The sequence below is a fragment of the Xenopus laevis genome, chromosome 9_10L (assembly GCF_017654675.1).
Source record: "Xenopus laevis strain J_2021 chromosome 9_10L, Xenopus_laevis_v10.1, whole genome shotgun sequence".
Taxonomy (NCBI): domain Eukaryota; kingdom Metazoa; phylum Chordata; class Amphibia; order Anura; family Pipidae; genus Xenopus; species Xenopus laevis.
Window position 1 is genome coordinate 78,499,665 of NC_054387.1, and position 26,844 is coordinate 78,526,508.

The following is a 26,844-nucleotide window of genomic DNA, read 5'->3' on the forward strand; positions in this document are numbered from 1 at the left end:
GGGTTAACATACCATGTTAACCCTTCAGATACTTAGGTGTATGTATGGATTTTTCGGCCTAACAGAACTCCCTGATATGGTAAGTATTGTTATATAAGCCTGTAACGCACTCAGTGTATAAATAGGCATTTTATCAACGCAAACAAATCACTGCCAAAGAGTGCAACTTGCCCAGTTATATATGACATGGAGTAGTTATAAATCAAGGTTAGAAAGCATCTATTGATGAGCTTTTATTAATCCTATGACATACACAAAGAATGTCCAAGAGAAGGACAAACAACAGTAATATATATATATATTTCTCCAGGCGCAATGCCTACTTCACATATGGATTTGTTTACCGGCTGGCGAGAGAGAGCTGTAGTTGTGTACCGTCAAACACACACATGTATACACACACATATATATAGGCAAAGGCCACAGAAAAACAGAAAACCCAATATTCCTTGGTGCTTATAAGAATACAATAAACACAGAGGAAGTGAGCATTGCTGATGACTTATAGAGAGGACTAGAGGGCATTTAAGTACAAAGAGCTTTGTTGTGCATATATGAACGTGTGTGTATGTGGTCTTGTAGTTGTGTGTGTGTGTATATATATATATATATATATATATATATATATATATATATATATATATATATATATATATATATATATATATACGCTTTTCTTTGCATGTTTTAGAATTGCTTCTTTTCTACTCTCTGGCTATTTTCATTTAAGGAAAATAAAGGCGTAATATATCCAGACAGGGACAATCCAAAGACTTTACAATTAAAGCTGGTATTTCTGAAGATAATTTTTCATTGCAGTTCTATAGCCCTTTAGTCCTTAGTGCCTGTTTTACAATAATATATCCCCGTGAATTATTTGCACACTGCTCTATAGCTCTGCTGTTAAAACTGCTAGGGTCACCCCAAGGAGATTTATAGGAAACCCCGTTTCATGTGCGGAGTGGACTTTTACTGTATGAGGTTTTTTGTGCTTTCCCATAAAAGAAAACATGGTTTGAAAAAACGAAAAAAAAAAGCAATTTATAATTTATAAGATGCAATTTATAATATGCTCTGTATTGGAATAAATCAGCCCATCTCCCCGCATGTAGCCCAGATGCATGAAAGGTCTGATAGCCACACTGTATTTCTTTGTGGTATACCTGGGACTGGGCATTGTGCTCTCAATGCTTCCAATTTGACACGTTTTACAAAGAAGGCTTTTAACAAATACTAAATCTAAAAGGCTTCTATGTCTAAAATAAGGGAGTTAAAGTCCAAGGGGTCAAGGGTTTAGAGGTCAGCACTCCCGGCTGAAATACAACTAATCGGACAGAAAATTTGCCCCTCGGTTGAACCTGTTTCTGCAGTAAAATACCTTTTCAACTTCTCAACGTGAAAGCTTCTAGAATAAGACCCCTCTGCTCTGTGGGATCTATGAGCTTTTAACCATAGAGACAATAATGGCGCTAATACAGAAACAGGACCTTGCTATAAACACGTTTTATGGGTATAAATGTATCCAAGCAGCCCAACTCAATAAAAGTCCTGGAATTTCTCTTTATAAAATTCCATGATATAAATAAATGTATGACTGATCAAACCAGCGTTTGTAGACAGCACATATTCTTTCTCATCTGATCTGAACACTATAGTAACATTCATGTAACTACACGATTTCGTTGAACCCCCAAGTCTGCCAGGCAAACCATATACGGTTTCAAATGACAATCATTCCTTTGGATGTTCTTAAATACATTTTTTGTTTTATTACAAAAAGAAAAGCAATTCGATGCAATAAAAATGAACAATGGCACGAGTATTTTCTCTGTAATTTTATTTTGTTAAATCACATTTAAAGGAAAACAGATTTCAAGTCAGCGTTAAAAATGAATCTGCCAATACCTTCCTTTATGCTAGGCATTTATACAATCACATTTTCTTTTGTTTTATCTTTACATGATGATTCCGTATACAAACTGATAAAAAAAAAACTGTTTTATGGAAGGGGCAGATTAAAAATACAACTGAAAGGATAAATATTGCGGTCAGTTTCCTAGAAACATTTCCCTTTACCATTTGGAAGACTTATTCTAAAATATTACATTAATATAATTTTGTAAAATTATATGCAAACAAATGTTACTAAAAAAAGAGCTACATTCACTTTTACATCCTGTTCTTTTATGGGCAACATTGAAAATATGTCTTTCATATTTACTGAGGGACACGTTTGCTAGCAAAACAAATCTGAGTATACATATACAAAACAAAAAACTACATCATATACATCGTCATGTCTAAATACTAAATTAGGGCTAAATAATAAATAAGTTCTGTTAAATTGCAGTGGTAGTCATTTTTTCTTTTTTTTTTTTATGAATGAGATATTGCAATAAAAGAAAATTCGTTTAAAACTCTCTTGGTGAGTGTGGTATTTCATTTTTTTTTTTTTGGTTTAAATTGTTTTTTTGTTTGATACATAAGTTCAATTTAAATAAATACGTGAAAACAGTTTTCAAATACAATAAACCCGTTTATTTCATATAGTATTTCTTTTTTTAAGGATTTTGGTATATTGTGTTTAATACTGAAGGCAGGATTTAGAAATCCACAAGCGAATGTAAAGACCATGTAGCCAACACATTTTCAGATTTTAGAGACCTGCTGCTAACTTGATCTGCATTTCCAGGTTAACGCAATACCGAGGCCAGCAATAAGATGGGACATACATACTGATTCCCAATAAACTATGTCACCTTCTCAGCAGATCTTTCTGGAATCTTCACTGATGAAATAAAAATATGTTTCTTGTGCCCAAAACACTCAATATTTGTTGCAATCTGACTTTTTAGTTTTATTTGAAAATGTCTCCTATACATGGGTATTTGTTGGTTGTGCCTCTGAACTGAATAGTCCCTTATTGCCATAGAAATCCTTTACACAGCATCACCTATGAAATTGACTGCCCTGGAGTCATTATTTCCTGCTTTCTTTGCACAATTCGCTCCAGTCTTGCTCACAGATTGCAGATCGAAAGGAATGATGGTAGGGAATATAAAGGTAGAAAATAAAAATCTGCCATTTTTTCTCATAAAGAGGTCAGGTCAGTCTGATGGTCCTTGGAAACAGTTTGTATGTGTTGGGATAAAGAAGAAGTGGATCTGCCTTTGGTGTTGGGCAATTTGTGGTCTTTCTTCCATTTCATTCTCCTGTTTTGAAACCAGATTTTGATTTGGCGTTCGGACAAGCACAGACTATGGGCAATTTCTATCCGGCGACGTCGAGTGAGATACCTGTTAAAATGAAACTCCTTTTCCAGTTCCAAGACTTGCTGCCTGGTGTAAGCAGTCCTGGATCGTTTGGGTTCCCCTCCAGTGTAATTTGGATTCACTAAATTCGAAATAAAATGGGGGGGAAAAGAAAGAACAAAAGGGGAGTTTTATTAGACGTGATCTTATGGTGAGAGGAACATGTGCAATCAAGGCGAGTGTAAATGTTCCCAAGTCCACAAAATATACATAATGTATGGATCTGGTTTGCATGCACTCACTTTGTAGATGGAGTTTGTTACTGCAGGGGAGGGAAAAAAAACAGAGCCACATGGCTAACGGCCTATTCCCTCAACCATAAAAATTTATGATGAGTGTAATGGCTTCCTAGGATTTAAAGCCCATAAATAATAATATTACTATTATTTCTTTCAGCAAGCTCCTCAGATCCCCATGCAGTAGGTATTAGAAGTAGCTGTTCCTTACCTGAGTTGACATGGACTTTTTTCATCCAGGGGTAAACTATGGCTGGGGGTTTGCCCAGGGTGCCATTTTTGGGGTGCTGCTGCTGGCTGCAGGCTCGGGAGCTGGAGAGAGTGGCTGGAGCAGGGCAATGGTCATCAGCAGCTGCAAATGGTTCCTGGGGGGCGCTGGGCTCCTGTGCATGACCCCGGGGCTGGAGAGCAGAGCTCTGAGCTTGGCTGCAACTGAACGACTCGTCGCTGTAGTGTGAGCGGCCATAGATCCCCTGGTGTGGCTGGTACTCTGAGCCCTGAGCCGGAGGGCTGAAGAAATCAGAGCCCTGATCAGCCAGGTAGCTGCCCTGCATATACTCCTCGCATGGAGGGAATTTAGGATCCACATACTTAGAGTTTACCATGTACGAACTCATGGCCATTAATTTCTGAGGATAGAAAATACTAATTTTTCTCGTGTTGTCTTTTTTTCTCCCTCCATAAAGCCCTCCTACTTGCTGTCAACTGAATAAAGTTAGGTGGCCATGTGACCGCTCCAGCCAATCACAGAGCAGAAAGTTTATCACTGGCGTTAATTGTACCTCATAATTTTCACAAAATAACAAAATAATATTGATTTAATTGGATCATTATGAGCCCGTTCCAACCCCACCCCCCTTAATTACACATTTCACGTGCTAATAAAAAAAAGCCTCGGCTAATCACCCAGACAACTATGAATTTAGTCGCAGCTGACTTTTATATCCTGTTCTACCCTGCAAGATCAAGATAGTGTGCAGATGCTTGGATAAAATGTGTTGGTGTATATGAAGCCCAGGAGCTGCCTTTCTTCCATTCTTAAGTCCATTGTAGGGGGTTAAATAGAAACCGAGAGCTAAAATTGCCAAGGGAACATCAGGGGGACCATAAGATGTACAAAAGACCTGTCTTGGCTTTGTCTTCCTGGGGTCATCTAAAAGTTACTTCATCTAGTCAGGTTGAAAAAAATTAGACAATCAGTAACTCGTGCTTTGCTTTTCACATGGTTAAATGAGAAATAATTTAGGATCAATACTCACACAAGCACAGTGTGAAGGTGTCATCAAGCCCAATAGGCACATAAAATATAAGAATATTGATTACAGCATGGATTTGTATAAATTGGGTTTTCGCATTAAATAGCCATACAGGTTGATATTAACTATCTTTATTGAAATATACAGACACAATCAGCTGAAATCCACATAAAGTGACATCAGTCCATCAAAATATCCACTGCACTCCACAAAACAAGGACACACAGGGTCAGCCTGGCACCATAGATGCACCATCAATGATATTATAAGTGAGTGGCACTACCAAATTCTCTCATATTATAAATCATACAGCACTACAGGGTCATAGAGTGGCTAGGTGATCATTACATTTCATGTATATGATTGATAAGATTGGGGAAATAATTTTGCCTCACATACAAAATACACAACATTTGGGTGTAATATGAAAAATCAATAGAAAGGTTTGACATTTTTAAATCCAGGAAACAGCACCTTCATGAAACAGGAATGAAAGCACTGTTGCTGGAATCGAAGTATTTGCATCGACCATATATCCCCCTAGAATCGAATCTGTGACTATGTTAAAACCACACAAATTCGGTTCTACAGGGTACATATAGACAACGTTTTAATATTGTATGTCGAGAAGAAAGGTGCTTTAGGTGGAGTCCCTTGCCCGTATAACCTACATTTCATTTACAATAGGATTTAAAATACAAATGATCACCTGTATTATCACAACTGCACATTTTGGAGTTACAGTAGTGTAAATAAAACTACATAAAAAATAGTCATGGCTCCTTATATATCATTTTATCACAATACACTTTGTAGTTTAACCTACAGATAAGATGGAGTTTTCAGTGACGAAATGTAACCACAGGTTTATACACATCCAAATTTTACCGCTTTTTAATACGACAATAACTCGAATGCTGTATTACAAATATTCCTATTTAAAGAGACATTATTACTGAATTTTACCCAATTTTAAAAGATATTACACTATAACAAATCTAGTTGTATTGCACATTCTTGTATATTATTCAAATTTATAATATTATCAGCTGAAGGATATCCAAGTTAAAATTTCAATGGAAGATGTGATGTGATTTTTTGTAAAATCTGTTGTCCATATAAATTAAAATCCGTAACATTTAATATTATCCATGAAATGTACATGTATAAATTCACCCTCATTTTTAAATCTTAAATTCCATGCCAAATCACGAATTTTCAAAATAAAGCAGCGACAACTTACTACAATGCATGAATTTATGGAATAAAATGATACTTAGCTTGTAAGGAAAAATGAGTTCTTCAAGGTTAGACAGAATCCAGTGGTAGCTCAAGTTCTCCCAGCCCAACCTTTGGACTATATTGAGATTTTAGTATGTTAGCGTTTATGGTTAAGGTTGGGGGGAAAGGTCATTGGAAATCATTTGCAAACATATCAAAAAGTTCCATTATTTTTACGTGGCCGACAGTCACACAGTGCAGTACAAAAGTTCACGAATTGTTCCTGACCCAGGAGTTGCCTACATCTCCTCTCCTCCCCAGCTCACTTGGAGAAAGAAAAAAATACCGATCCCACAAAGGGGCACCTTTAGAAAATGTGAATTTTTCACAATTTTCTTAATGTAATGATAAGCTAGGAACTTGACATGAATAGTTTTGTTTTCATGAAACTATTCATTATTTATCAATCTATAGTTAATGCCTTAAGTCACCTGTATTAAAACATGTTCAGAATACAACGTGGGAACAAGATGAAACGAAAAGGTTATTATTCTCTCTTAATTATTTAAATCCGAGCCATGATAATTACATTTGAAATAGTAATGTCCTGGAAGTAGTCGACAAATATTTGTGCACTTTTACATGAAAATGCACCATTTAACATTGCTGCTGCTAAAGAAACATACTTTCTGTGGGGTAGAAATACCTTTAAACGCAGATAAAATCAGGGCAGATATTTGTGTGCCTATTTTGCTATTTGATAGACTGCGTGACCTGAATTTCACCTTATCGCACGACTCGCTCAGACAGGTCAAAGCCACACGGTTATTGATGAACAAGGACGTTAAATATTCAACTGCTGCTCAACTGCCCATACAAGCGCTTTTCATCTCTTTCTCTCTCTTTTGTGGCCTAGTTCATTAAAACATGCATATTCAGTGTTTATTACATATTGTTTATCTTTTATTATGCTCCTAATGCTCAACAAAATCGACATTCTAGCAACCTGCCCGATTTTTCACTTGCTGGGCAAAAGCTGGAACAGAAGAACATTGCTGCCAGCAAGTCATGCAACTAATGCACAGGGCAAAAGCAACATCCACAACAAAGGCTACATTTTATTTTTATTTTACAAATGATTTAAAATGGTGCTTACTCATTCCTGATCAATAAAGAAAGAAGTATCTGTCATCTAATCTCTCTATAGCTATTCTTTATCCTCTATCTATCTATCTATCTATCTATCTATCTATCTATCCAGTATCAATCTTTTTATGTGTCTATATGCATATCTATGTGTATAAATATCTCTATAAATATATTTCTGTTAATCTATTTGCTTAAAATGAATATCTATTAATATCTGATATATCTATTTATCTCTCTCTCTCTCTCTCTCTCTCTCTCTCTCTCTCTCTCTCTCTCTCTCAGGATCTATTTTTATCCTGTCCAATAGCTGATAGCTATACATCTATCTATCTTCTATCTATGTATTTATCTATGTATTTATCTATGTACATATTTATGTATCAATTAATCTATCTATCTATCTATCTATCTATCTATCTATCTATCTATCTATCTCTCTCTCTATCTATTCATCTATATATCCATCTATCATCTATCTATCCAGTATCCATCTTTTTATGTGTCTATATGCATATCTATGTGTATAAATACATATATTTCTGTTAATCTGTTTAAAACTGATCTATAGATATGATCTATATATTTATCTCCTCTCTCTCTCTCTCTCTCTCTCTCTCTCTCTCTCTCTCTCTCTCTCTCTCTCTCTCTCTCTCTCTCTTTCTGTCTAAGGATCTATTTTTATCTTGTTCAATGGTTTGCTGATATCTATTAATCTGTCTACCTTCTATCTATCTATCTATCTATCTATCTATCTATCTATCTATCTATCTATCTATCTATCTATCTATCTATCTATCTATCTATCTATCAATCTACCTACCATCCATCTATCATCTACTTTGGGAAAGTTTTTCCAGGGGTGTTAATTTTGTGTTTTTATTATTTATATTCAGTCCCATGTAACTGATTTTTGCAGAAGAAGAATGTTAAAAAAAAAAACCAATTTCTGTATTGCCGTTTCCTACATCTTTTAATGATAAGAACTGATACTGATCTGCCTGATTTGTAATATTCTGGCTATAAACGTAGGAACCGCAAATGAACCGGTGTTTGTAGTGGGATTATCAGTCCATATAAATGATCCCATCCCCTCATAAGGTTGTGCATTGCTAATACAAACATTGCATTTGTAGTACAAATATCCTCCAGGCGTTGTGTTGCCTCACATGACAAGAAGTATCAAAGTTCCAAACATTAGCAACAAATTAGTAAGGAGATCCAGCCGTCCCTACTGTTATATACACGAGCCACGTAATGTTACAGCAGCCTGTGCTGTGGGCGGCGCTATACACTGTAAACGGTCCAAGGGAAATGCCTTATTGTAACTACTCCAACTGGCAAACATCCCATAAACACATAGGGGTTTCCTTAGAATTCCCCATCTCCAAATTCCAATTTCCAAGAGCAACACATCTACTCTTCCCCCCTGTATCAGCCCCTCACCCCCAGTCATCATCCTGAAATCTACACGACATTCAGCAGAGAGAACCCCCCATGCATTAAAGCATCCTGCAAGGTTCTGCAACATAAATTACATTTCAATTTAATGTTCATACCAAATAGGGAGAACAAAGGAAAAAAAGACTGGGTACTTACTGCAGGTACTGCTCCATTTGGGGAAACCTGTTGCAATAAAGAAACAAAGAATCAGTGCATCAGTTACAATTACACACTGTAACAAAGTTTCAGTTTCAAGTTCCTGGGGAATCTGTAGTTCACTTGTATCGAGTTACCAAGCAGAGCTGTTACACACAATTTAAAATTGATTTATGGGAAATAAACAGTGGGCTTCACATAAGTGAAACGTTTTTAGGTTCATTCTGCAAATCCTTCAAGTTCACATTCTAAAATAATCTGTGTAGTTGCAGGATCTTTCCTATGTGTGTGTTCTAATCTGTAGCAATCACACAATAGCCCAGATATGTGCATAACAAGCTCATTTCTGGGGTACACGCTGTGTGCAAGAGTCCAGCCCTCGGCCAGAAATTCTATTCTGCAATTCGATTATACACAGAATCACTTACTTTATTATTTGTCTCCTTGTGCAGCAGCAGCAGCAGCAGATCCAGCAGAGAGAATGTGGCTGGTTGTTAAGAGATCCAAGCAGAATGAACCTTCCCAACACTCTCCCTATCACTACATCCAGGAACAAAACGCATCTGCACTTGTAGGCTCTTAAACTAATTTATGGTGGGAATTATATTTTAGCTTGTCAACTCTCAGGCCATAAAACAAAGTTTATTGGAATCACGTGACGAGAGGCAGCCACTCAGAACTCATCTCTGTGGGACCATAAATAACTATCAGCTTTAAACTTCTATTCACTAGATTGAGATTCCCAGAAGCCTTTAATAGTAAAAAATAAAGCCAGGAAAAAAAAGACTTTTATGTAAAATAATAAACTCCCCTTTTTCATTGCAGAAGCTGTGCTGAAGGTATTTCTCAATATATATTAAATTACTTATTAGGGGCAATATGTGGTTTCCCCTTTTCCCTTTCGTTCTGAATTAAGGTTTCTATGCAGAAAACAATATAATGTGAAACATGCAGATCATATTGGGGCGCATATATTGTGAATAAAAGCGGGCGGTGGGGAATAAGAGAGAACGAGAAATAGGAAAATTACTGGTTTGCTTTTATTACTTTCAAAAAAGTCCTCAAATTGATTTTGCAAATCTAATTTTAGGGACTTTAATTCCAAACGGATTTTAAATTTGTATCCTTAAATTTGAGATCTGGGGCAATAACTAACACCAACCTTGTGCCTATTTGTTTTCAGTTTGACATTAGCTCAAAGTGAACTATTTAGCTGAACTTTGAACTTAAAGAAAAGGTGCCAGAAACCTGGAGTTTATGAAGTCAATGAAGCAAAAAGACAAAGTGACTGTACAGTCCCAAGAAAAGACAAGTGCGCAGTAGATGAGTCATTACGGTAATTATAGCTGGACATACAAACTACCTAAAATAATCACTTCCTGAAAGCCCTAAAGTGTAGGAAGTTCACAACTTCATGCAATGAATCAGGAGAATAATGTGCAGCACGCATTCATTGGGTGACATTCATTTGTTAGTAGTATTAATACATATAACATTTATGGATTTCAAGCCACTTAAAATCTGGATCTTATCCTAAATATCTTGTACTTTTGCTAAATATTCTTCAGTAAGATCTCCATCTGGACGCAACACAGAAATTTGGATCGGCCTTTTCTAGAGATGGAGTTTTTATTACAGGCAGAGATCAATACCAGGTCCATATATTTATTTCCGACACTTAAAAGTCTGGGTGTGAGTGTAAGAGCATCAGTCACCAAGGGCAATCAATATTTAATTTGCAAATGAAAAGAGACAAATGAAAAGAGACAAATGTTCTTATATATATATATATATATATATTATATGTACAGAAACTGGAAGAACTCCTAATTTCTCACTGCGATTTTGCTTCATCAGAATTTTAAGGTCGTTTCTTTCTTTCCCTCAGTTTTTTCCTTTTTTGCCCAATTTCACTTAGCAATAGCTGAACACTTGAGTGATATAAAAGTACAAGTAACTTCCCTTACAAGGGTACAAGTTACTTAATGCTCCCACCTATGAAAGGGGTCCTCCCCCCAGAAACAGTTTTTCCTTAATGAAAGAATTGTAATCGACTTTACTTATAACAATTAAGAAAATTCTATGGCATTATTGTTATTTGTAATGAAATTGCTACAGAAATAATCTGTGCAATTATATTCTCTGCACTACTGGTTCTGACACCTGAAACAATGCTGCAGAAACCAGCAGATTACCAGACCTGAAGGAGAACTGACCTCTGATACATTGTTTCAAGACTTGGAGCCAAGGAACAGAAAGGGATAAACAAGCACAGCTTTTTGTTACAGTCACATTTACAAATAACTTTAAATGTTTAATTCATGTATAGTGGAAAGTTGCTTAAAATGACAATTTCTTTCATTTTTTTGGGGGGGGGGGTTGATATTTTCTTTAAACCTTTACTTTGCTGCATTTTAAGGACCTGCAAGTCCTGCAAGAGGAACAGAGGAAATATTTTGAATTTAAATGCTAACATGAATTGTATGTAAGCAAACAATCTGGACTAGATTTCTTGCTTTGCTTTCTCATTTCCCAATTCTTATAGTGATAAAATAATAATAAAAAAATCATTCTATTGTTTTGTTTGGGACCATTTAAAATAATGCTTTTGCATGACTGGTTTCTCTGTAAATTTTGCCTTGCAAAGCTTATAAGGTCTAGGCACAATAAAGGCGAGGCAGCCCTATGCACTGGCAGGAATATAGGGATGTTTGTGCTGGGGCTGTGCTCATGTTTTGGGAGTCCATGTGGGTGTTTTGCATTGCCTGGAAATTTAACATCCTAAATGGAATACCAGGTCACGTGGAGCAGCCTCTCAGGTTAACTAAAGGGCATCTGAACAGTAATTCTTTCAACTGAACAGACTTGTCCAACAGCGCCTTCCTATGGAGATAGGAGGAAAATGCACATCAAAGGAAATAAATCTAAATGAACTAATAACACTGTTTCCTGAAAGAATAGCCAAACAGCTCAGAATTCAGCCCCCCACACCAAAAAGAAGCACTTCGACATTCAAATTTTATTTTATTAAGTTTCCAGTGCTTTACAGAGCATCTAATTACATTGCCAGCTATTTGGGATTTATTTGCTTTTTATGTGTCTCTGGTTCTTAAATTCCCTGCAGTGGATTTTATTTCTTTACATTTATTATCTCTCAAACCAGCAGCTAAAATAAAAGAAATACAACAGAATAATGCAAATGTAAACATTTTTTCCAGTGGGTACATGTGCTATGCAGAAACCCCCAAAAAAACAACTGAGCATGTGTGAAGCCACAGACACAGGAAAGGGCTGGCCCAGATCAGAAATATATTATATTATTACTGCATTAGAAGCAAACTCTTCTGTCTTTATATGGCATTGAATGGAGCCTAATTCTTTAACACTAAAGCTAACAGCCCATGTATATGTCAGAGTGAGTCTGCACAGAGGTGCCCCTGTCCTGTTTGAGTATGGTACTGCAGATGCAGGTGTTACTTCCAGTAACATTGTTTCTTATTGATGTTATCATCAATGAAATATGAAATTATCAAGTGAAAATGAGTAAAGTTGGGAATATATGCAAGGTCACCAAAATGAAAGGATTTTGCTCAGTTTGTTCACCCACTAGGCCAATGATCAAATCATACTTAAGCCCACCAATGGTAGCCCATCAATGGTCTGATGCAATCCTTGTCCAATTTTTTTTTCTAATCTGATCAATACATTTTTACTTGTTTTTCAAATTGGCAGACAGGCATGAAAGCCATACACAGGTCAATAAACGTACAATTTGGTCTGGAGGAGTTTGGTCAGAAGCTTATATTGGCCTGCCCTGTATATCTGGATTTATAGGAAAGAAGCCCCCAGGAAATTCAGAAAAAAAAGCTGGACAGTAATGAAAAGTCAGTGACCCCCAGCATAGAGACCTGCATGATCTGTAGACCTGCACCCAACCTGGTTCCATTGATAAGGTCATCCAACCAGCTCCCACACAAACCTGCTACCTACTGCTTTCTGGCCTGCATCAGCTTTTCAGCACTCTCTGGCCAGCAATCCCTGACCATTGGACTATCCCATACTGCAAATGGATAGGGGTTCTGGACTGACCTACTACCATCCTCCTAAAAATTCACTCGTAACACAGATTTTCAGGAAAACATTTTTATTTATGATTTCTGAAAGATGCACAAGAAATGTACCCTTGATAAATTCTAAAATCAGAGGCTCATGGGAAATTTGCATTTGGTAAAAACATTCTCAAAAATGTATAAGCAACATAAAATTGATAGAAATAATAACAAATACCCATTAAAAAGATGAAAATATTTTAAGTATTACCAAAAGAAAAACATTTATTTGTGGTGAAAAAAGAAAACATCAAGAACATTTATTTTTAAAATAAAGTGTTTCTTTGATTCAAGAGTATTCAGATAATCATTGTACCTTCCAATGAACAGTATATCATGGGCCCTTTGGTTAATTTTAGCCCTGAAAAGCAGCCAGATGTCTTTCATGAAGGTTTCAAAAAAACTTGTCGGGCATAAGCAGCATTGGCTCACTAATAAGGCCCTCTCCCAATGGATTTCTATTGGACTCTATTATGATCTAATCATTGGCCTGGGTTCCAAACAAACAGATCTAGACAATATTGCCCAAGAGGGTGCCCAAGTGAAGCCAAATTGGGGAAAGGTTTGCTCATTTAGTGACCTCACTAAAGAGCTAATTTTCTGGTGTATGAGCAGATTTACAGTGTGAGAATTGTAATGGAGGTCACTTCTGGTTCACACCCAGAGACTGCTTTGCAGTCATCTGATAAACAGTTGTTTCTCTGTTTCAGCTTGCAAGTCAGGCCAAAGGACAACAATATATAAATGATGATATTGTGTTTTTGGGTGTAACTGAGACAGCAGACATGAGGGAGCCAGGGGTATACAGAGGCCAAAAGGGGCCCGTAACTAATCCACTGTTGCAGTACAGCTGTGTGAAAAACAGATAATGGCCCTCAAGGTAAAGTGTCTGGAAGGAGAATTAAGACCTAAAAATTATTATGGCTAGAAATGTTGTATTTTAGAAACTGTACCTAGTATACCAGTCCAGAGATTCATCAGCCATTTAACAGTAATGGCAGGTAGTAACAGGTCCATGCACCTGAAACCTAACTTACCTGCTCCACTGAAATGTAGGGATCATATCCAAAGTCCTCCGGTATCATCAGAAGAATTGGAGCAGGTAATGCAGCTGGGCTTTTTCGGGCTGAATGGGGGCAGGGCAGATCACTTTGGATCCAGGTTAGAATCTCTGCATTTATGATCGAATCTGAAGCTATAGCTATGCTGTCATGTAATGTGAATTTAAATTCATTACTAATAAGTTTTATTAGTCTTATACTGTGTATATTCTGTTTATTATTGATTGCTCTTTACACTCACATAACAGCAGCCAGAGCATGCCCTGTAAATCACGGCTATGTCGGTATTAGGCTGGTACAGATGCCCAAAGCACATGGTGCAACATGTCTATATTAATTATTTCTTGAACTTTAGTTCTCGTCTTTCTTTGGGTTCCAGTTAAAATAATTTGAGCCACTACTGGAAGTCTTAATTGTCAAAGCTTAATCTGTAGAGCTTGGCCAACAAAGTCTAATCAACAGCCTGGCCTCTGGGACCCTTCTTACTTTTAAGGTGCCAGTCTATGCAGGGAAGTGCTTCTTTCCTTAGTTAATGCGAAGAGTTTGGATGGCAGACACCATCTTCTGTCTTAAAGCTGGCCATACATGTATCAATCAAATCCTTTCACATAATTTGCAAGAAGTATACACTGGCCTGATGCTCACAACCCCCTTGGATGTTTCTCCCACTGGTCTCAAAGCAGGTGCTTATTTTTTAATTCCTGGCTTGGAGGCAAGTTTTGGTTGCATAAAAACAGGTGTACTGCCAAATAGAGCCTTCTGTACACTACCAGTTCAAATAGGGACTGCCAAATAGCCAATCACAGCCCTGTTTGGCACCCCCCCAGGAACATTTTTCATGCTTGCGTCACACCCCAAATCTTTTCCATCTGAATGTTGCTCACAGGTAAAAAAAGGTTGGGGACCCATGCTCTAAACTGATAGCTATGTTCCATGGATATTGAAACCAAATGCTATCTACAGTACACACACACACATGGTTTCTGGAAGATAGGTTTGTCACATTGAGCATCCACATATAGGGGGTATTTACTAAGACTCACATTTTGCCCATTCTTTTATTAAAACAAAGTTAACCTACTCCCATCCATGATTTTATAAAAAAAATCAGCTTGAAAAAGTCAGTGCTGGATAAAGTCGCAACAAAATCACGCGTCAAATCGAATTGTGCAACGTTTTGGATCTGACACTTAAATCATAAACTTTTTCAATTTGACGCCCGAAAAACTCGACTTTTTTGGATTATTGAACGCAAACCAGCCTGAAACCCTCTAAGATCATGAGGGCAAGAAACATATTAAATCTACCATTGACTTGTACATGACTTTGGCAGGTTTTAGCTGGAGTATTTTCAGATTTGGATTTTTAGCAGCTCTATAGCATAATAAATCTTGAAAAAAAAAATGTTTCTAAAAATCCTCCTAAAAAACTGAACCAGAAAAAAATGAAGGCTTCATAAATAGACCCCATAGTGTGTAGTGGGCCATAGGCACAATAAGATAATTGAAGCCAGACTGGAATGTCATACATTTTGCATTTTCATTTGGAAAATTCTCTGTCATCCAGTGGAAAAGTTACATGATCATTTCAGAATTTCCATCACACAGGCCTGCAGCCAACGGAAACAAGTGCCCGTATGTTATCAGTAAATGTATTTTCCATCCCTGGAAGTTGGGATATTATTATGTGAATGTTAGAGACACAGATAAGAATCCATTTAATACCACAGAGAGAATGGGGTCTGAGCAAGTTCATTACAGTACAGCACATGGCTTCTGGTTTCCTTAAAGTGACAGCACAGTATAAGGTGCTAATATTACGACAATAATAATATAACTGTGTTGGCCAAGACTCAAGATCACTGGAGAGTGTGGCATCTTTCTGGGCTGGTTTGTTTTTAATGGAATCAATTCAACTGGTTCCATTTAGAAGAAGCTGCTCATTATTCATTTTATATTCAGTGTAGACAAGTTATTATAACTGATACAGATTCCCTGGCCCTCTCTCTGTTAGCTGCAGTGATAAAGTTCTAGTCAGGCTTCTTGATTGAGCTTCAGGGGATCTGATCTAAACTGGAAACACATGAGATTAAAGCAGCCGCCTGTGGATCTGTTCGCTACAAGAATGATTCATCACAGGGGTACTACTGTCTGGCCACATACTGCACATCTATAACATGTCCACAGGCAGATACTATGTAACTAGTGTTTTAGATGAAGTCTGTAACCCATCCGAATGCTCCATTATAATACTGTCATGGTTGAACAGGGAAAAGTAAAAAGTTATATAACTAAAGGGAGTTGCCATTCAGACTCAGGAAAGGTCCTTCACCCCAAAAACATATATATATATTTTTTTTTGCATAATGAAAGAATATATTCTTATAACTTTCCAATGTACATTCATTGAATAATTTGGAAAGGGAGTTTTAAATGTCATTGCTATTAAAAACAATGTTTTTTTTATCCCCTTTCTGTTCTCTGGTTCTGACTCTTGAAACAATGTTGCAGAAGTCAGTTATGCTCCAAGTCTGTTAATTAGCTGGCATCTGCTAGATTGTTTCTGGAGTCAGGGCCAGTAGTGCAGAGAATGTAAAACAGTTATGGTGGTGGCAGACGTGGCTACCAGCGACTAATCGCCTCTTCTGAGGGCGACTAATCTCCCCTAAATGCCTTCCTGACATTGGAATGGCACTCAGAACGCTTTGTTTTCCGAAGTCGCCCGAAGTTGCCTCACCTGGAAACTTGGGTGATTTCGGAAAGACTAAGCAATCCAATTCTAGCCGGTGGGAAGGCATTTTGGGGAGATTAGTCGCCAGAAAATGAGGTGATTTGTCGCTGGGCGACTAATCTCCCCAAGTAGCAGCATGTGCCACCACCACAGACAAATACTGCTCTTAATAGCAATTAGAATGGATAAATAGAACTGTAATAATACATATAACATTTGTTATGTGTTGTATTAAACAGTGCAATTTGGGATGGTTTTATTTATGTTACATCTACTTCTGACTTCCAAACCCTTTAGGGCTATACCACACACAGTGTTTTGATCAATACTTGTGGCAGAGATCAAAGCATCATTAGCAGCGATTTCCCAGAGTTCATTTGAGCATTACATGGCACGAGTAGCCTAAAAAGTGATTATCACTTTTATGTGCACAGTTAAATTTTGAGTGATAATCATGGGTACCAAGTGATCAAAGGCATCTCTCATTCTAGATAATTGAAGGGAAACCACAGCAGGCAGTGATGTGCTTATTTCCACCCCACAAATAGGTACAATCACAGCAGCACATGTGCCATAGCTCTAGTCACTCACTTTGTTGCTATAGTCTATACTAGTGGTGGGCGAAAAAAATTAACCTGGAGCGAATTTGAGGTGAATTTCCACATTTTGCCACTGGTGAATAAATTTGCGACATCAAAAAATTTTGGACGCGCGTCTGAAATGTCGCTCACTTCATAAACGCAGCGCCTAAACACTATTTGGACGCGTGTCCTTGTATTGACTTGTATTTGACCCTAACTAGGATATAATTAATCCATATTGGAGACAAAACAATCCTATATGATTTAATTAATGTTTAAATTATTTTTAGTACACTTAGGGCCGAGACACACAAAGATTTGGGAAGATTTAGTCACCTGGTGACTAATCGCCTCTTATTCGGGCGACTAATCTCCCCAAAAAGCCTTTCCGCTGGCTAGACTCTAAATCACTGATGGGATGGCACTTGGAGCGCTTCATTTTCTGAAGTCAATCGAAGTTTTCTCATGAGGAATGTAGTCCTAGGATCACTATCTTTTAGGGCAATTGGTGGCCTCGCAAAACAGCACCAATAATAATGTTATTGACTTACTGAAAAACTATTAGAGATCATATTTAAACCAACCTAATAGGAAGAACATTCTTTTAAATACATTATGGCCTTAAGTGATTGTTTCCACTGGATGCAGCCAAGGTCAACCAGCCAGCCAGGCTTTCCATATCCAAAATATTTTGCCTTGTCTGCTCATTTCTATGTGTGATGTTCAGAGCCCAGGTTTCCAAGTGGCAAACAAGCAGGTGCTTGGAAAGGGTTTCAACATTGTTTTCATTAAAGAGCAAAATCTAACAATATTGATATGCCTGTGACTATATATCAGCTGCTGGGAATGGTCTGAAGCTTTTATCACCTTATTGGCTGCTGTAAACAAATTTGCATTTTACCAAGAAAAGCACTTCAATTATGTATAGAGAACCATATAATTTCCTTTTTAAACCCAGACTCATATCAGTTACAGGCAGGGTGTGTGCTTGATGCTTCTTTGCTGGAAATATGATGCAATATTCTTCTTAGATGCTCTGCTCTACCATGCCCAAGACTCATATACTGAATAGCAGAACAGGAACACAAAGCACCAATACAATCGATTTTGGGGGTAGAACAAAAAGGTTTTGGGCCTTCATCAGGTACCTTTTCGGCTGGGTGTTAACTGGTGATACACTAAAACCGAATCCCAAATCCTTTGTTAAGGATTTGAACGAGTGCTGAACAGAATCCAACCCCTAATTTGCATATGTAAATTAGGGAAAGAAGGAGAAAAGAGAATTGTGTGCAGTGAAAAAAATATTGACTTCCTTTTTTGTGTGACGAAAAGTCGTGACTTTTTGGATTCGGATTCGGTTCGTCCAGGCATTTAAATTGAGCCTAAGCTGAATCCTGGTGAAAAGGGCTGTATCTTGGCTGAATCCTGGATTCGGTGCATCCTAAAAACCATGAACCACTAAAGCAGAATTGTGCTTAGCATAGGGAAAACCTGAGCTTACATAATTAATGGCATCTATTTATACAGGAGATAAGCAAATATCAAGCCTCATTAAAGTGCAGGGTGGAAAAAATGAATGCAATTTCATGCACATATATGGACTTCCCAGCAAAGTACTGTCCAGTCTACTGGGATGAATAGTTATCAAGTGCCCCATTAGAATCAGGAATTAACAGCATCCACAGTGATGATTCCAAGGTTCCCACCAGGGGTTGCATCAATAGCCACTACTTGCTCCAATCAAATTGCACACTTCTGCTGTTATTAATGCCTTCCTTATTGCTGAGCTGGAGACGCCATCTCATCCCTGCAAATGCTTGTCGCAACATATTCAGGAAAACATTCACACAAGATAAGGACTGGGGTTTATGGCAAGTAAGATTCTTCCAATGAAGCCACAGAACAATGGAAGCTTATGGAAATCTGACAGTAAAAGGATTCTGCATGAATGTAAAGCAAAAAAAAAAATACTAATAAATGACCTCTAAGACTTTTTATTTGATAAGCAGAAAGTGAAGATAAATGAAGGTTGAGTGACAGAAATCTCCAATTATAGAAATCTTAGAAAAAGTGGCATTTAAGGCCAGTGAAATACAGAATACACACAAGCCCTTATTTTTGTAGTATTTGTTCATTAGAGTAATAATGTAATTATATGCTTCTGTAATGCTAAAATTGAAATGCAAAATAAAATGTAAAAAATCTTTTTTGTGTTTATAGTTACTGCGGCTTCACCAGTCTCTCCCCCTTACAATGAAGTGTCCCATGAGGCTCCCAGAGAGCTTCACATGTGCAGCCTCTGGGTGGCGACACTGAGCATGACATATAAGTATATGATACAGGCAATGCACCAACTCTTTATGTACCTGGGACCTGGGGCAGGATTTATTGTCTTGATTATAATATGTTTATGCAGTTGGGAAAATAATATCAGTTTACATTGAAGAGGCATCAATATCAAATATTATTAAAGGGAACATGAACCTTTTTTATAACTCTCCCATGGCATTCTCAAGCAATGTAGGCAAATGGGTAATTCGCTTTTAATTTAAATTTTAGTGTGTTATACATTTGCTTTTTCTTAGCAACGTTTGGTCTAGCAGACTTTTGGTCTTTCTTTTAAATAGTTTTTTTAATTATTTATTTTCTTGTTCTTCCTCTTTCCAGATTTCAAATGGGGTCACTGACTGTGGCAGCCAAATAACTATTGCTCTGCAAGGCTACAATTTTCTTGTTATTGTTACATTATATTACTCATCTTTCTATTCATGGCTTTTCCTATTAATATTCCTCTCTCTCATTCACACTACTACCTGGTTGCTAGGCTTAGCTGGGGTCTAGCAACCAGCTAGCTACTGATATTTCAACTGGAGACCTGCTTAACAAAAAACGAAATAATTAAAAAACTACAAAGAAATTAAGACCAATTGCAAATTGTCTCAGAATGTCACTGTTTACATCATCATGCTTAAAGTTAATGTGAAGGTGAAATACCCCTTTAATGTCTGATGCAGGCCACTATACAATTATGGCTTGCTCATATTACACTATAATTAAACATCAGAGTGGTGACCATAGTATAATCATGCTCAACCATACTTTGAAACTGCATGTTCCAGCATACTCCAGCATATTATCACAAGTTAAAGCATGCTGGGAGCTATAGTCCAGCAGCATCAATTTTGTACTCTTAAAGAAATATTGCTCAGTATAACATTCTCCCAGTTCACCAGACCCAGTGGTCTTATTAGAATGCAAATTAATCCTCCAACGAGAATCCCACTTGAAATGTATAATTCTGTTTTTTTTCTAAACACATATTTATAAAGCACCAACATATTCCACAGTAGTGTACAACGGGAAACCTATATTTGCAAAAAAAATATTGAAGGTTAGTGTATCTTTATTTAGTAAAATGCCTACTATGAGTCCTTGACCTATATTCAGTCATAAATGCAGCTCAGACACATGGGGGAAACTAACGCTCACAGGCTGAGAATTTGTGAACAGTGGGTTCAATGTGAGAACAGTATTTTTTTAACATATGGTTTGATATCAAAGCACATAGCAAGGAGGGGGAAAGTATATACAAGCTGGGGGCAGAGGGACACACATGGAAACAACCTGGGTGAACATTGCATTATTTTATTGTAGGTAGTCAGACACATAAAAAAGATGTGATACACAAATAAAGACATTGGTTGATAGAAAAAAAGATATATCTGTGAAATATCTATCTCTCTAATACATATCTATCAATCTCTAGTATGCCCTACATATTTGTATAGTAGATGCAAAGCAGGACCAATATCAGACTGCAACCACTATGACTGCAGTTGACAATCATTCCATGTTGGAAGTGTTCCATTCCTTGGATCAATTATCACCCAGTGGTTCTTCATATAAATCAGGCATCAGGTATTTAATGTATCTGCATCTTATAATTTAAACTGCTTGACATAACCCCTGATAACTGGAACCTTCCTAACACAGGTATTTACATGATATGAGAAATATAACACAAGCACTTATCCAAAGTCAACTGATCAATGATATATAATAATAAAGCAGAGTCGGGTACTGTTCTGCTCATGCCTAGTGCCACTGACACAGGGAAGAGCTACCGCTAAATGAAGAACATTTGTTGGAAAAATAAAAACAATTGGGAAATAGATTAAATTATATTTGAAGGACAAAAACAGACAAATAACAATTCACAAAGATAGATAGATAGATAGATACATAGATAGATGATAGATAGATAGATAGATAGATAGATAGATAGATAGATAGATAGATAGATAGATAGATAATTATATTTGAAGGACAAAAACAGACAAATAACAATTCACAAAGATAGATAGATAGATAGATAGATAGATAGATAGATAGATAGATAGATAGATGATAGATACATAGATAGATGATAGATAGATAGATAGATAGATATATAGATAGATAGATAATAGATAGATAGATAGATAGATAGATAGATAGATAGATAGATAGATAGATAGATAGATAGATAGATAGATAGATAGATAGATAGATATGGATGAGAACAAATAGATATTCCACACCAAAAACTTTCCATTACGACTTTGAGAGAATGTGTGTATATGTATGTGCATCTGACATGTTTTGTTTTGTAAACGTATACATGATTTGTTTATTATGAGCTATACCCATACAGAATAAATAATACTAAGTACTGATACATGGATAGATAGTGGGCTAAAAAAATAAGAGTCAGCAGCCTTGGAGTAATTCTAGGAACTTTGATCCAGGGATCTGGCAAGGCTTACTGGCCCTGATCCAAACACATGGGCTATGGTGAAGGAATTTAACAACTGCCTGACCCCAAATTGCTATACACAGGGATTTGGAACATATTTCTGTAGAAGGGCGATGAATGTAATTCAAAACATGAAATAATGTTACACGAACCTCAGTCTTTTTCCAAAAAAAAAAATCAAAAACATGTATTATTTTAATTTATAGGATTCATAAATAATGCAACATTTTGATTATCCCTCCAATGTTTTATCTATATGTCTTATCAATCTATTATCAATCAATGTTTTGATCTATCGATCTTTCATTATCTTTCTCCCTCTCCCTAATTTTCTATCTATCTATCTATCTATCTGTCTGTCTGTCTGTCTGTCTGTCTGTCTGTCTGTCTGTCTATCTATCTATCTATCTAGCTAGCTAGCTAGCTAGCTAACTAGCTATCTATCTTTGTGAATTGTTATTTGTCTGTTTTTGTCAAATATAATTTAATCTATTTCCCAGTTGTTTTGATTACATTTTGATTATCCCTCCAATGTTTTATCTATATATCTTATCAATCTATTATCAATCAATGTTTTGATCTATCGAGCTTTCATTATCTTTCTCCCTCTCCCTACAATTTTCTATCTATCTATCTATCTATCTATCTATCTATCTATCTATCTATTTATCTATCTATCTATCTATCTATCATCTATCTATCTATCTATCTATCTATCTATCTATCTATCTATCATATATTACCTATCTATATCTCCTAACTGAGCTCTGAGCTATAGCAATTTCTTTCATCTATTTTGCTCATTTATTAAATCTGAGCACCTAGGCAGTAAACCATATCAACCAACTAGTAATTAGCTATGCTCCGGCAACTGCAGGAATGCTAAGTTGCTGTGTTGGTTACTACACTAGTAATAATTTGTAAATTTTTAAATGAGAACCCATTATGTATACCTTTTTACCTATTTGCCTTTCATATCTATTTGTCTGTCGTCTATAACATCTGTATAGCTAAACTGCAGCAAATTCTAGAATGATCATGTTTGTCTTCTTACAAATGTAGCTGCCTGTATTTCCAATTCATCATCTCTACCACTACCCCTAGCTGCTGTAGCTGTAATGTTATCATAAGTTTTATCTTCTATAGTTTATATCATCTATCTATCTATCTATCTATCTATCTATCTATCTATCTATCTATTTTTCATCTATCTGTGTGTGTCTATCTATATATCAGACTATCACTCCATCCATCAACATATGTGTCTCTCATCTAAATGTCTGGTAATCAATTATTTTTGTCTATCTCGCTATACCATTTACCTACCTCCATCATCAGTCTATGTTCTTTCTGTATCTTTGTTTCATTCATCTCATCTGTATTCCTTAAATCAGCTTATCATTTATCTATCAATGTTATATCTATCTCATTATCACCTCTCTCACCATCTTTCTTTTATTTTATCTATTTTGATCTGGAATATCCTTTTCCCTTCGAACCAGACCAGTCGTAATTGCCTCACACATACCTGACACACTCAGACACATATGTGCCAGTGTAATTGTGCTGTGTATTTTGCCATCTGCAATCAATACCCCCCTTTCATTAAACTAGGAACAATTCTATAATTGCTTCTTTTTTTAACTTCCCCATAGCTATGAATGTGATATCCCCTTGTCATGTATTCTCTACAGTATTTTATTGCAGATTGCACTTTATTTAGAATTTGCATTTGTATCAGTGAGCGTTTCCTTTTCTCTTGAACTTCCTCTACTTCCTCTAATACAGTCAACAGCTGCAAATACTGCCGCAGTGCAGAGGGGCTGTAAATACCTCTCCCAGCTGTCTGCCAAATAGCCTGAAATACTTTCTTTGTTCTGCTTTCTCTCCTACAGCCCAACACCAGCCATTAAATATCTCACTGTCCCAAACATTCAAGGCAACACACACCTTAACATGTGAAAAGACCTAGTTATTCATTGAAAGTCAGATCGAAGGATACTAGCTGGATGAAAGTTACACATAGACAGATAAAAAGAATGATAGACAGACAACAGATAGATAGGTAGAAATTTAAAGAAATAGTATTCAGATGCAGATGAAATTATAGAGATCATAATGTGATTGTTGCATGAGTTACTGGTGAGTAAAATTCTCAAAACAATGATTTCTAAACCTTCAGAAAAAATGGAAGTCTGAAAAAAGATGGAGAATAAAATGGAGACATGTACATCACAGTGGGTTGCTACAAACATATCAACAGAGAAATGAATAGCTAGATGCTTCCATATACAGATGATAGTTGCAAAGGAGGCAAATACAGAGATGGATAGCAAAATGAATAAGCAGATAAATAGATATATAGATGAAGATAGATGAATAGATAGATAGATAGATAGATAGATAGATAGATAGATAGATAGATAGATAGATAGATAGATAGATAGATAGATGATAGATAGATAGATAGATAGATAGATAGATAGATAATAAAAGACAGATAGAGAGAGAGAGAGAGAGAGAGAGAGAGAGAGAGAGAGAGAGAGAGAGAGAGAGGTGATAGATAGATAGATAGATAGATAGATAGATAGATAGATAGATAGATAGATAGATAGATAGATAGATATGGGAGGGACGGAAGGAGGGAAAGAAGAAGAATCTGTATATGTCCAACATACAAGCAGAATATATAGATTATAGTGAACCATGTGTGGAGTCCCCAGTTATTTGAGATCAATAAAGGAAATATCAGGAAATATTTTCCACACATTTCACTATTGCCTATCATCCCTGATTAATATTTATGTAGGGAGATTTCAATGCAGAATGATGTGACCTTGTATAATATTGTCCAACAACTTGCCTCCTTATAACTAAATCTATACAACTGTAATTCCTTTTGCAAATGGCACAATTGAGCAAACTGTGTCAAAATCAGTAACATTGTCCATAAGCTTTAATTATGTAGTTAATACAATTTATTTACTTGGAACATTCTTTGACCTTTAGGCTTTGCACCCAACTGTGTGCTCTTATGAGACTGAAACAAGCTTGATAATGGAAGATACAATGTGCAAATAGCCACAAATAACGACTATGTATTTTGTTTATAATTGTTCTAACATACTGAAAGTAACTCACATGTTTCACTGAAAATCTCACAATATTCTGGGCATGACATTGATTTGAATTGCTGTGTGGAACGCACACACCTTGCCACACACAGACCCACACTCCATGTACTGCTGCAGTCACACTAGAGATATTGCACCTTCACCTTATTGTGCAATTTCAGATCACATCGTAATAATTATTAATATTATTTCATTCCCCCCAATTCATTTGTACAGGACTATTTTCTTTTACAATGATTTAGTTTCGGTGGTGAATAGGGTGGGGAAGAGCCCACATTTCTCTGCACACCTGTCTAAAGGTGTATGTGCAGCCCTGGTTAAACACACATTAATGTCATTAATAATCTCTGGTCAGGAAGGCAAATAGGCAGAATATACACAACTAATGATCCCATGAGCACAAAGACATATTAGGAGTGAGCTCAGCACATTCACAGGCTGTTTGTATTTAGATTTCACATATTAAAAACGATTTGAAATAATAAAACAAAAATCGGTTACTGCGATATTATAGAATATATCTATTACAGGCAATGCAATATACATATAATAAAAAACAAAGGCAGCGATCCACAGCACGCAGTGCAAAGTAGATTTAACGTTTATAACATCATAGCTAGGTGAAAAGAAATATATAAACTTACAAATATATACACAGTAACTGATTCTGTTTCTCCTTGTTGCTATACAGATATTTGCATAGAAAAATCGCATCCTCTTCACTTACCCTTGCAGTAGACGCTTCCTAGCGCACAGACAGACTGCGATCTGTAATCCATTAGCCATGTTCGAGGTAATCAGGTTCTAACGGATCAAACTAGCAAAGGAGGCTCGGAAAGCAGATTGCTGGTCCGGCTGTGTGTGTGGCTGTCGGTAGATTCCTCCTCTGAGAGAGGAAGAGTCAGACTGGTGCTTCCATGGAGCTGCGACTCAGAGGAGGAGAGGCAACAGGAAGCTGGAATAAAAGCGATTCTGCACACGAGCATAACGCTAACTACACCTCATCGGAGACAAAGGTTACAAAAAGAAGGTTTGAGACTCTCTAAAGGCAGAATGCGAGCAGAAAAAAAAAATCGCCAGGGAAATCAGGCAAAAGGCCATGAAGAATATCCCAGCCTGCATGTGACCAGGAGGAGCCAATCACAGCCCCTCAGAGGTCATAAAAAGGTCTATAACCAAGTTGTAAATTTTCTTCAAACAAAAAAGGAATTTACTGCAATTCCTTGCGGATTTTTGTAGATTTTGCCAACAAGCGCCATTTTCTTTTGCTTGTTTAAATCCGTGCTTTTTCTTGCTGTTAATTTCATTTTTTTTAAACAGCCAGAAGGGATGAGCCTTGTTGGCATACACCGAGAACTTGGCAAATGACACTTGCAAATTCTATTTCTATTAAACGTCGATTTGAAAAATAAATAAAATAAAATGCTGCTTTGCAGGGAAGGGAGTGTTCTCGTTCTCTTTCTCCGAGCACTGCAGTGGGGAAGGCTGTGGCGCCGCAACGTTGCACTTTGTGTACATAAAAGATTTTTAATTCGGCCCTGGCATCACCGATTGTCTACAGAAATGAACATGTGACTTAAAAATACACAATATATTTTATATTACTGAATGCCAGTTTAATATTATGTTGTTGTCCACACATAAAAAATGGAAGCTGCGTGTGCA

The 26,844-nt window shown here is 36.6% G+C and overlaps 2 protein-coding genes across 3 annotated transcripts in view; both read right to left on the reverse strand.

Annotated features, from left to right (window-relative positions):
- The window catches only part of hoxd3.L (homeobox D3 L homeolog), a gene marked incomplete at its 5' end in the record, with an annotated part of 21,880 nt that extends 13,080 nt beyond the window's left edge, over window positions 1–8,800 (reverse strand). The window contains 1 exon segment of the mRNA NM_001097687.1: window positions 8,770–8,800.
- hoxd4.L (homeobox D4 L homeolog) lies at window positions 1,821–26,070 on the reverse strand. Of its 2 annotated transcripts, NM_001173995.1 has the most exon segments (4): window positions 2,367–3,393; window positions 3,759–4,176; window positions 8,770–8,796; window positions 25,907–26,070. In NM_001173995.1, coding segments are annotated over 2 exon segments (714 nt in total). In that variant the 5' UTR covers window positions 4,171–4,176; window positions 8,770–8,796; window positions 25,907–26,070; the 3' UTR covers window positions 2,367–3,091.
- Window positions 26,071–26,844: the final 774 nt, after the last annotated feature.

What these genes read in the sequence shown, in the direction of transcription:
- hoxd4.L (XM_041575450.1), bottom strand. Translation starts at nt 4,170, where the DNA reads ATGGCCATGAGTTCGTACATGGTAAACTCTAAGTATGTGGATCCTAAA. An exon ending in AAAAGTCCATGTCAACTCAG is followed by an intron (nt 3,394 to 3,758) that starts GTAAGGAACAGC and finishes TTTCGAATTTAG; the next exon opens with TGAATCCAAATTACACTGGA.